This window comes from Grus americana, chromosome 17 (assembly GCF_028858705.1).
Source record: "Grus americana isolate bGruAme1 chromosome 17, bGruAme1.mat, whole genome shotgun sequence".
Taxonomy (NCBI): Eukaryota; Metazoa; Chordata; class Aves; order Gruiformes; family Gruidae; genus Grus; species Grus americana.
Genome location: NC_072868.1, coordinates 16750007 through 16761622, shown reverse-complemented (window position 1 = coordinate 16761622; position 11616 = coordinate 16750007). Strand labels below are relative to the sequence as shown.

Sequence of the window (11616 nt, the reverse complement as noted above, 5' to 3'; positions counted from 1 at the left end):
CAGACGGACATTTACACAGATGGCAACGAATGCCGCGTAAAGGCGAACACTCTGTGGCGTACCTGTTGATGTGTTCAGTGTTTTTATCGGGATGGTGCTGGTGGGAACAGAAAATTAAATGGGGGAAACAGACGCTAAGAGCAAGTGAAGAAGTTGATAAAATTGTCACTGTAGGAATGAATCTATCATCTCATCTACAGAAACTGAACGGGATCTCGGCGCAAAGGGTACCGGGCACCTCCCTAACAAAGTACTCCCTCCTCTGAAATCCGTGGGCACGTCCCGCGGGTGAGGGTTTAGGGGGCGGTGAGGACAAGACAGCTACCGAGCGGGTGACTCGCCCACTTGATGTTACTTTATCAGAGGTGACAAAGGAATTTAAGGATAAACCAAACACCCATGCAGCAGGTAATATCCTTTCATTTATTGCTAAACTACCATAGTACAGGCAATATATAAAAATATTTTACAGGTAGCAAAAAATCATTACATTGGAGGTTAACAATGTTGTTGTAGGAATGTGAATGATATAAACCCCTTTCAATCCTTAAGGTTAGGCTTTTGAACAGTTTGATTAAAAAGACATCTGTTAGGATGGTTTGAGTGACAATTGCTCACTCGTGTATCTATTAACAAATGGTTTTACCTGAACATCCAGGGTAGGGCTTCAGCAAGGAGGCTTGGACTTCGGGGCGGGGGGGGTGGGGGGGTGTCACTTTGTAATTACACACTCACACGCGCGCGCACAAATCTCTAGGTCCCAATTAGGCCACCATTATTAAGCCCGAGCTGTACCTTGATTCTCCATTCCCAGGTCTCAGCACACTACGTGTGCAGGAAGGTACTGACCAGCATCCGTGACATGATGGCAGTTTAATTCTGGAATACCTGGTGATTCCAACAACACATCTGGGGATTTCTGGGCTATTGCAAACACATAAATCTTTATTCATTTTTGTGACTCAGTCATTCTAAAACTTTCTACCCAATTTTGCTGTTTTATGAGTTACTGAAAAGAAACTGAAAAATACTAACTTTTCCCCAGATAACCGCTCGTTTGCAGCCTATATGATCTTTTTCAGTACCAGCACCTTCACTTGAAATTTATTGCAATGTGGGTCAGGTACCAATTTCTTTATTTTTTTTGTACCCCAGGAACAATGAAAATGGCTAAACAAATCTTAAACAGACCACAGTAGACGAGATACTGACTGGTAGTTAAACAAATTGCTGGTAGGTAAACACTCGCTGCAGTTATGAAGTAGCAGACATTAAAAAAGACAGATGTCAATCTTATGTCAAACATTCAAAAAGGTGGATTATTCATTCTGAACTGAGATGAATAAAGAATTACAACTTTCCACGTGTGATGGCAGACAGATGCCTTACATTTACAGGTAAGAAATCACTGCAATGTAAACGATGGGGAAAACAGGTCATTTCTGGAGAATTTGCACTTTACTCAGTCTAAACCCAACACTGGCGTCTCTTCCCGTTGCACAGGAACACATAATGTAAATAACAAACATTCAGAATTGCAGATAAACTGGAACATCGGATGATTTTTAAGTGGTGCAAAATTTATGAAGATCTGAATCAATTTAAGATTTGAAATTAAGAGAGTCATTTCCTTGAATCCCATCTGGCACATAATCGTTCCCTATTAAGTAGCAATTTGGAAAGAAATGCAGGGGAAAAAGTCAGATTGAAATATTTAGCACATTTCTGAAGTGTTTAAAGCTGTCTTTGAAGTCTTTGGAAAATTTATCAAATACATCTTTTTTAGGACAATAACAATTCAACAACAATTGCATAGAAAACTAATACACTCAGGAAATGAAAATTGATCCTTTATAAATACTATCCTTAATCCAAAAGGTGTTGCATATTTGGTCAGACAAAAAGCACAGACGCTTTTTTGTAAAGATATGGATTACAAAATATACTTTAAAAACATGCTAGCTATTTTGAGAACTGTTTTAGATATGTTATTAAGCAGCAGCATTTTATACAATAGAGAATAACATAGTGCTGGTTTTGGAAATATTCTACATTCAGAAGAGGCTGTATCCCTACAAGAAGAATGGAAGTGATACATATTTACATGGATACAAATAAAGCAAGTGCAAAACCCATGGCTCTTCTACATTCTTTCTACCAGTAAAAACACATACATTAGACACTTTCATTCCGTCGCTGCTGTTCAGGTCTTACATTTTGCTCATTCTCATGGAGAAAAACAAAAACGGGACTTCATATTTCATTGCAAGTATCTTCACGAGCAATTACTTTCCTGGCAAACTGTACTTCCAACACTCACAACTGACAAAAAAATTCTTCCTGATATCTGTCCACTCCCATTCCACTCTCAGACTGTTTACATATCATGAAAGATGATTTTATTCTACGTATTCATATATTTGATGCAGAAGTTTATCGAAGCTCATCCTGTATTTGCAGCCAAAGCTTGGATGGAAAAATGGAAGTAAAAAAAAAAAAGCGCGCACACACACAAATGAAAAGATGAACTCTGAGTTCCAATAAGCCCTATGTACTTTGCATGGTGTAACTTTGATGGAAAATGCATTAGAGTTGTTCACCCTGTAGACGATATATTTGGAGGCCTTTGGTACAATGGCAGGAAGGCACTGCGGTGAAACATTCAGATAACTGAGGAAAGACAGAATTTCCTCATGTGCAAATATGGCTATTTTCCAGATAAAGTGAGAACAAATTACTCACAAAATGGTATTAACTCTTCCAAGGTTCAACTAGTGCTTCTACAGAAAGAGAGCGAGTTGTATTAAGTTATGAAATACTGGAAAAACACTGCTCAGCAAGAACAGCAAATAATTTAGTACTGTATATTTTGAAGTTCTTCAGCCTAGCTATATAATTTTAACATATCAGTTTTCTTTATAAAAAGAGACATCAATGCGTAACGCTATGTCTGAGGATACTCCTTTTCTCTGGAAATAAATATAAAGTTGGCTAAAGCTGTAGTATTTAACTAACAGTTGCGTGTAAAAGTGGATAGAGTAGCACAGCCTGACCTCATGTAGCTGTAAATAAAACCACTAAAATGTAGTCTATATTACATGCGCCTCGTGAACCCTGGATCCAGTAGCTGGCTTCCCGTGCCGGCGGAGGTCTGGCTGCCGGGAGCCAACTACAGGATTGTGACCCAAGTTTGTAACAGAGGAGTGTGTGTGTGTTCATGTATCATCATATGTATATAATATAGCCACATATATATGTATATATGGTTATATTATATAAATAGACATGTATACGGACCTACGCAAACACACGTACAGGTTAATATCTATGCATTAAAAATGAGGAAGAAATACAGCTAATGCAAGCAGGAGTAAAGCACTTGTAGCGCATTAAAGAAAAAATCCTCTCCCCCTCTCAAGTGCCTGAAGGAACACGTGAGCGCTGCGGAAATCTTAACCTTCAGGTAAAGAGCGTGTTTCGTGGGTGCATCCTGCAACGTAGCTCCGATGGAGCGTCGCAGCGGCTCAGGGGTTTGCCTGCCCGGGCCCCTGTGAGCGCTGAAAAGCCTTTGCTACAAGTCCACATTCTTCTCGTCTGCTATACACATTTATTCCTTATAGTAAAAAGGGGAGAAAGATGCTTAAACGCACGGGGAACAGTGGCCAAAAATAAAACAGATAAAAATCCAAATCCGTCCGCACCATGAAGATGCACACTGCGATGGCTCGTGGCAGTCGCTAGTGGGTTTGGTGTGCGGTTACCTGACTTCGAGATCTGACTTCATGTCCGTGCGGGGCACTGCTGAGAAGCACTTGCTGTGACAGTCACCAAATAGGAGCAATGCTTTTAGACTACGTCAGTGCGCCTACAGATTTGAAAAGAAGTTCATGTTCTTCTTCGATATTCTATTTAAAATCCAGCAAGAGAAAAGTTTCTGTCAGTTATTTGAGGATTTCTGGGTTTTTGTGTAGGGGGTTTTGGTTTGGTTTTTAAATTTCTCCTACGCTTTACAGGTTGGATGAGGGAAAATAGATGGTCAGTTTTGGTACTTCCAAGCGTGAATTCTGCGAAACCAGGAGACACGTTTGGTCTGTTCGTTCACTCGGCTGCAGCAAACACCTTCCGACAGGCAACTTTTGGCCTGAGGAATTTTTCAAAATTGTCCAAAACATCGGACTGCATTAAAAATCCACAGTATATGTCAGATCCTGGCAAACCGGCAGTTTTAAAAGAATCCAGAATAGCTTATTTGAGGCATGTGAGCCAGTCGAAGTACTGTACAAGTGCTGTTTCACGATCAGTAATTCCCTGCACAGAGGTCATCGCAGCTAGTCCAAGCCTCAGTTTTGTTTCTGTAAAAGTCAGTAATAAAAAGGCCATTTTCCCCTCTGCAGGCACAGGCTGAGGCTTGGCTCTCTCGGCATTCGTACTGACGCAACACGCGGAGCTCGCAATCTGAGCACCAGCGTGAGCCATCCTCAGCCAGCGACTTTGCGGTGCTGCTGCAGTGGGACACGGGACTCCTTTGGGGACAGGGGATCTGGGTCTCACCAGGAGACTGACGCCTGCTGCCACTCGCCGTCGTACGCGAGCGCTGCCGGTGCGCGCTGGCAGTACTTCCAGGGGAAAAAGAAGCAAACTCCCCAGGCTGTGTTATTAATGCCAGTTTGGGATCTTTCTTGCAATATTGGGGAACCGATTATGCAGCTGCTCTGCTGGCCTGCTGTATCCGTATGACCTAATTCCTGCTGTGAGCGTGTGGACACGTTGGTATTCAGCAAGGTTTGCTGTGAAACAGCTGAGAAAAGGATAGACTCGCTGTGTTTTCTAGAATAGAGCTCAGGCTCTGCACTCTCAAAAATATTCCTCCTTTACAAAACCAGAAGAGATTACTACGTAGTTCCTACAATATTATGGCTATCTTTACTGTACATCGATTATCCGCTCACGATGCCTTTTTACCACACTGGGTAGCAATGACATACGAAAACGTTATAAACTTGCTAGCGGTACAACTGCAGATGGCAGCGGTTATCTCGTCGTGATAAGCCTGTGTCAGTACAGTATATTCTAACACATGAAGCAAAACATAACAAACATTCTAACTGAGGTGGAAATTTAACCTTTCCAGAATTTGCTGGTAGCTTTGCAAAGCTAAAGAGACAAGGTGAGTATAAGTAAGTGTATACTTTTTCTGGAACGTACGGTTTCTGTAAGATGCAATTATTTTCCTCTGCAGCTTGTGTGGTTAAATGTTACAGCTGCTAAATGAGATAAGTTATGAGCCAATGGCAGGTTCTATATGAAAAAAAACAGCAACAATTTATTAGAGAGAAAATACCTAAGATGTGTTCATACACTGACTAAATATTAATAAGGATGAATCATAAAATCTTTGGATTTGCTGTGACTCCTATATATTAATCTCTGTTTTATCTGGGTTTATTTTACCTTGGGACAGGTGTAACAACTGCTGAATCGCTCTTTTCACTGGTTCTCTGTGAGCATCCTTCTCCTTCAAATTCCTATCCAGTCTGACAAGAAAAATGAAGAAAACTCCTGGATTCAGCTGACGTCTACTGTTTGAAATACTGATCACAGTGCTCAGAGTCAGAAAAAATGGCTTTTGATCCCAGGTCGGATAAAGGCCGAGCAAGCTTGGGTTGCCTCAGTTTCCCACAACAATACAATTTCTCAGAAGGGCTGGAGGGCAAGTCACTGTTAGTGAACTGCAAAATGTCGTTATTCTGGTATGGAATATATTACTCTTTCTTCCCCGGTTCCCACCCCACCCAAGTAAGCACTAATATATAACCTCCCTTGCTTTGTGCGGTGTCCAGGAGTGACATCTCACTTCTCCCTTATTACTAAGATAGATCGATACGTGGATAGATACTCTGCAGCAGGCTTGAAGAGTTTCCTCAGACAGATGCTGTGTTAGATGAGAACAATACGATCTTCGGACGAAAGGAAGGGTGTCCTTCTCGGTGTTTACAGAGAGAGGTGGCGAGTTGCTTAGTCAAGGCTGTCAGCTTGATGCCAATACATTGTTCCTTGCATTGAATTGGTGCCTTGAGATGAACAGTTAAGGAAGCAGGAGGTTGCAGGGGCATTGGAAGGATCTAAGAGGTCAGTTATGGAAGGATTTGGTAAAAGTTGTCTCACAAATCTCTTCTTCTATGTCTGATTTCTGGCAGGGAGTCCAGAAAATTCCTTCCTGATAATTTCGTTAACTGTGAAATAAAAGAGGAAGACGTGTCAGAGCACTTTCAAAATTACGAGAAGTAAAAGCAATCCTTGTGCAGTTTGCTGTTAGCCGAAAAGGTCCCCTGTGTATTCATAACATAATTTTAATAAAACTTAAAACTTTTAACTTAATTACCCAGACTGCCTATTTTTGAAAGGCAAGCGGGGAGGAGCAGAGAGAGGGGCGTTACACTGTGCTCAGCATGCTTCAGGTACCATAGAAACACAAGTGACAAGCTGAACCATGTGTCCAGTACGTGCTACATCCCTTACGTACACACCACTTCCCTCTTTCACAGACGTTTCCTTTACCAGGGTTAAAAAAAAATAAATCTGAGTATTTTAACATTTTCACTAGGCAGAAATAAGAATATTTTGAAAAGAGAAAGGCCAGATTTGGAGGAAGTATAGTGGACAGTGCTGAAAACACAGCGATTGCAATTCAGGTGAAAAAGTGTTGGCTTTTTTGTGGTTTATTGTGGTGGGGTTTTTTAAATCTCACCGCAGACTCAACCTGCTCTACCATTTTTGTTACAGTTCGTTTGTAGAGTGTAGCATAAGCAAACTTCCATGCACCACCATGAGACTCTAGGAGGCTGGGACAGGCGTGTTAATAAAGCTCAAGAGAAGACACTGAAGAACTTTGGTCTCTGTTTAAAAACTCAGAACAGTGTTACAAGTTTTATACAACAGCCATTCTCTCCTGTCTACCGTTCACGCTTATTTGCCTAAAGCACCCTTTGGTACCTCCTGGAACAACAATTCTGTCTCTGGGCTGCACTTTTGTTAGGAGAGACCTAAACCATGAGCATTTTGGTGCAAAACTCCTGAACTGCCTGTTCTGGGGCTCCAGTTCACATGCATTCACCGGGGGTGCGCACTTCGGAAACTGTTTCTCTACTTTGACAAATTTGCCTTAAAACCAAAAGACCAATTTTTCTAAGGTTTCAGACCCCAGATCTAAATGATTTCTCCCTGTTGACATTTAAGGGCTAAGACAAAGACTAATTTAAACCAGAGAAGACCCTCGCCCAAGATTGATTAATCCTCAGGTATGCAGCTGCAAGGCCCCCCTATTTAAGACCATTTGTAACAAATATTTATGAAAAATTTTAATTAACATAGTATTTCACCACTTTCCAACAATTTTTAAAAAATGGTGCCCTATCTCTTATTGTCCCTGGGAAGGGGAACACATGTATTAATTTTTAGTAGTTATGACTAGTAGTTTGAAAGCTCCCTCCGCTCTACATGCAATGGAATTTATTTCTGAGAAAGTAAACTCTACGTTTTACCAAAGCTCCGCTTTCTACTGCACAGACGTCGGCAGTGCTGGGCTGTACCCCCTAAGGACTACGTACGTGTTCGCACGGAGCACGGCACAGGTGTGCGACGGGAGGAGCAGGCAGCCAGCCCTCTGCACATCCAGGCACAGTACGTTCTCCTGAAGGGACCCGGAGCCTGTGCCACACCAGGCCGTTTCCATCCCTCCGTGCTCAAAAAATCCCACCCTTAACAGCCCAGAGTTTAGCTCTTTCTAATTCCAGCCAGGAAATGCCTGGTTTCGACCAGATTGGTGCCTCTTGGAGAGGACGTGGCTGACAGCAGAACTCCTGTCCTCTCCTGCCCAACTTTCTACCCGCCACCGTGACCTGCTGGCTTCTAGCAGCCTGTTGGGTGAATTCTTGCAAACACAGCACATACGTGGGGTGTTCGGTGTGTTGCTGCTCTGCAGTGCAAGCAAGCAACCAGTGGGAGGTGAGGTTGGTCCACTTTCAGGCAAAAAGCCTCCTCCAGCTCAGCTAGAAGAGCTTCCTGTTTGCTCTACCCAGGAAATGAGAGGAGCAGGTCTTCAATGGAAATTTTTCACAGCCTCAGCTAAAAATAGCAGTGAGGTAAAAGAAGTGGGCACCCACTCTTACAGGGTCATTTCCTTTCTAAAAACAAGCGGGCTGAGACTGCAGGCCGATTTATTTATCGACACGTTTGTTTGAGCAGCCAGCGTACCAAAAATACCGTGTGCGAGTTTCGTTTCATTTAATACAGCCACCGCTTGTGGAAATGTCGGAGCCAGCAGCCATCTTCGTCTAGGAAGGGTTAAATACCAGGTGAAAAATGAGTAGATAATTAAATGGAGTTTACTAAGCCTACAGTCTTTTGAGGGGTCTGGTTTTGGTTCTGTTTCCCAGCCAGAGCTTTAGGTAAAGTGAGACGGGTTGTGCAGCACCAGCAGACCAGGAGCCCAGAGCCTGGCCAGTGCAGGGACCTCTGCTCGCCGGCTCCGGGCAGGCTGGATGGTGCGGTGAAGGGCTTACTCAGCTGCAAACTTCACTTTCCCTCCTGTGTGCTGCATGGGAGGTCAGCAGTGGGTTTTGTGGGCTGAGGTTATAGGGGGACTACAATCTGCAAAGAGCTAAAAAGTTGCAGGGGAACAGTATGAAACATTAACCCCACAGACGGGCTGCGGGACCGCACTCGGGCGCAGCTGGGCTCTCACCGTGCAAGCTCCTACACGTGGCAAATTGCATTTTTGTTGTAAGCATCTGAATGACAAGGGAGCTTCCTCTATAGGTGGCCCGAATGTCCTGTCGTCACCCCAAATTTCACCTAAATCCACGTGGCGAGGGCAGTCAGGTGCAGTTTAGGCTGGGCAACACTAGTCTGGGTGCTCTATGGGAAGGACCTGCAAGTCAATGATTGTCCCAGCACAAAAAGTACTAACCTGCAATCAAAGCCCCTAAATCTAATGAATATATATGGATCCCAAGGTAAGTATCTCTCTCCCAGCTTGGAGTCACTTCCAGACCGAGTCTAGTGAAATCACACATCTTTGGTGATCTGCTCCAGCTCTGGGAGCACAGGGATCCAGACCCAGGTGTAATCTCAGTGACTTGGGTTTCAATAGTAGGTTGAACAAAACCAGCAAACTGAGACATATCTAAACTTCAGAGGAAGCTGAGATCATGAGCTGAACTTGCTATTCTGAATTCACATCTACCTTTTTCTGGTAGCATGGTTAAAATGTATCTCAAGTATCGGTTCTCATTATTTGCTCATTTCTAGCCGAGAGGAAATGAAGATAATGTGATTAATAAATAAAATATTGTTATTTAAGGTGCCTGGCATATGGCAACTCTGGAGCACCCTGCTATTGATCCATTTAATGAGAAAGAACTGATTAAATGGGGCCATGAGGACATATGCAAAGATAATGAAAGATTAAATCATAAAAAGAAGATACTGAAATTACAGCTGACGTCAGCCATCCAGACCAAGGAAATGCCTAGTTAGGCCTGAATCCCTTCAGCAAACCCTGTCAGATACTGCTGTTGTACGAGTATTGCGACAGCCCCGCTGCTTGGAGATCCCCAAGTCAGCTGGATGCGAGGGGCTGGCTGAAATCATGGGAGAACGTCCGCGTTCTTCTGATCACCCAGCTTTGATGGGTTAGAGTCAGTCTCTCGGGCTCCAGTCTTCAAAGACACTTAAGACTCTAATTCACATCCTCTCAGATAGAAATCTGGAGTGTATTCACTTGCGGGATGATAGTGGGTTGTATTAAATACCGAGCTTCAACTAGTAGTCCAGAGACAGAAAACAGTCTCCAATTTCAGCTGGCAATGAGTCAGGCTCCTTGTAATTGATTATCTACACGCACACACGCTCATATGCATGCGTGCGCACACACTCACACACGCATCGGAATAACCACTTTACTAGCGTTATTCCCTGTGCATGCCTGGAGTCACGCCGACGAAGGCGATGCTGTCCCCGCGCCGTGCCCGTGGCTGGGCTCTCGTGCCCGGGGGGGTCCTGCAGGAGCGAGGGGCTCACCAGAGGAGGCGAAGCCCAGCTCCAGCGCGCTCCTCCCTGCACCGGGCAGGCATCCTGCACATTCCACGTTTGCTCCGCTGCCGCGGCCAAGAGGCGTTTTTACATGCAAAGCAAACAGAAGGCACGCAGGGAGGAACTAATGGCTTAACGGGGACTGGGGAGGGAAGCTGAACCCTGAATTTTTAGTGTGCCCTCAAATCGTGACCAGGCAAACCACGGTCCTAACACGGTTCTCGCTGCTGCCCGGGAAGGACAGGATGCTTTAGCCCAGCATGCACAACCCCATCTCTCCTTCCCTGCCCACCAGGCCCCAGCTACTTCAGGACAGCTTTGTAGTACACAAGTGGGGAAGAAAAAGGACGAAAAAAAAATGAAATTAAATTAAATAAGCTTTTAAACCCTCTAAGCCAAATAAAAAGGGGCATGACTTTTTAATTGAAAAAATAAATAAATAAAGGTTAAGAGAAACACACAGCTGGAGAAAAGGCAGAAAAATACCAATTACCTTTCTTTTTGATTGCTTGGATCAAAGATCACAGTCATTCTTTTTCATATAATGTTTTGTATCCAGCTAAGGTGTGTATCTATCAGCTCTGAAAAAGATTTGCAAAACCATTTTTGAGAAAAAAAAAGGTAACCTTTGACCTCTGTTGCAAGGCCAAATGTTGCAGTTTTCAGCTACTCTTTCATTTTGTGATTTAATTTATTAAAAGGACATTTCAGCATATACAATACATAAGGCAGAACTTAACCACTGACCTTTCTGTTTGCTCAGATCCAGCACTAGATTTTACTTTTTTCCCCTCTTTTCTCAACTGATATTATCTAAAAATAAGTATGCAAAAAATTTACACTCCTAAACTGATGACAAAACATGCGAAATGCTGATCATTTGATCTGAGACTTCAGAGGCACAGGAGGTCCATGCGTCTTGTAAGCCAGGTCAAAGACTAGTCACTGCCTTTTGCAAAATTCAGTTATATTATCATCTTACTGGCCCACACAAAACATGACACATTTATGCCAGATCACAAGTCAGTCCCTTTTAAATAAGAGATCTAACCACAGTGGCCGTGTAAATTAGACTTTGCCTTAATTGTAAAGAACAGGAAAGATATGCGCAAAGAAATTATGAAAGTTACAGTCTTTGCTTCGAACACAAATAAGGTGAAATTTTTTTCTTATAAAATGGCAATATTTAAAATTCTGTTTCATTTTTTTCCCTGTCTGATCTTTTTTAGATTTCTTTTGAATTCATCATGAAAACATTTGGCACTTCTGCAAAACCATGTGGTAATTAAAAAAAAATAATTGCAATATTAAGGAGGAAAAAGTGCTTCTTAAAAACTAAGTTAGTTTTGAGTGCAAGATTCAGAAGTGTCTTTGCTGCTGGATTTCAAGTCACTATATATAGAAAAGAAATATTTTACTTGGCTCCCTAAGATCCTGCAGCCACGTATCGTACACTGGAACCTACCACTCAGTACACAGCCTATTTTATATTCTGCATCCTGGAAAATCAGCTTTTGCACATGC

General features: G+C 42.8%; 1 protein-coding gene across 5 annotated transcripts in view; it reads right to left on the bottom strand.

Annotated features, from left to right (window-relative positions):
* Positions 1 to 419: 419 nt before the first annotated feature.
* NFATC2 (nuclear factor of activated T cells 2) overlaps positions 420 to 11616 on the bottom strand; it is a 99363-nt gene continuing 88166 nt past the window's right edge. For 4 of the 5 annotated variants that reach the window (XM_054845523.1, XM_054845525.1, XM_054845521.1 and 1 more), the window contains exon 10: positions 420 to 6233. In XM_054845523.1, the coding sequence (XP_054701498.1) occupies positions 6178 to 6233 (56 nt within the window). In that variant the 3' untranslated portion in view covers positions 420 to 6177. Of the gene's footprint in view, positions 6234 to 10585; positions 10674 to 11616 lie in introns of all 5 variants that reach the window. The other variant, XM_054845522.1, reaches the window with a different exon arrangement.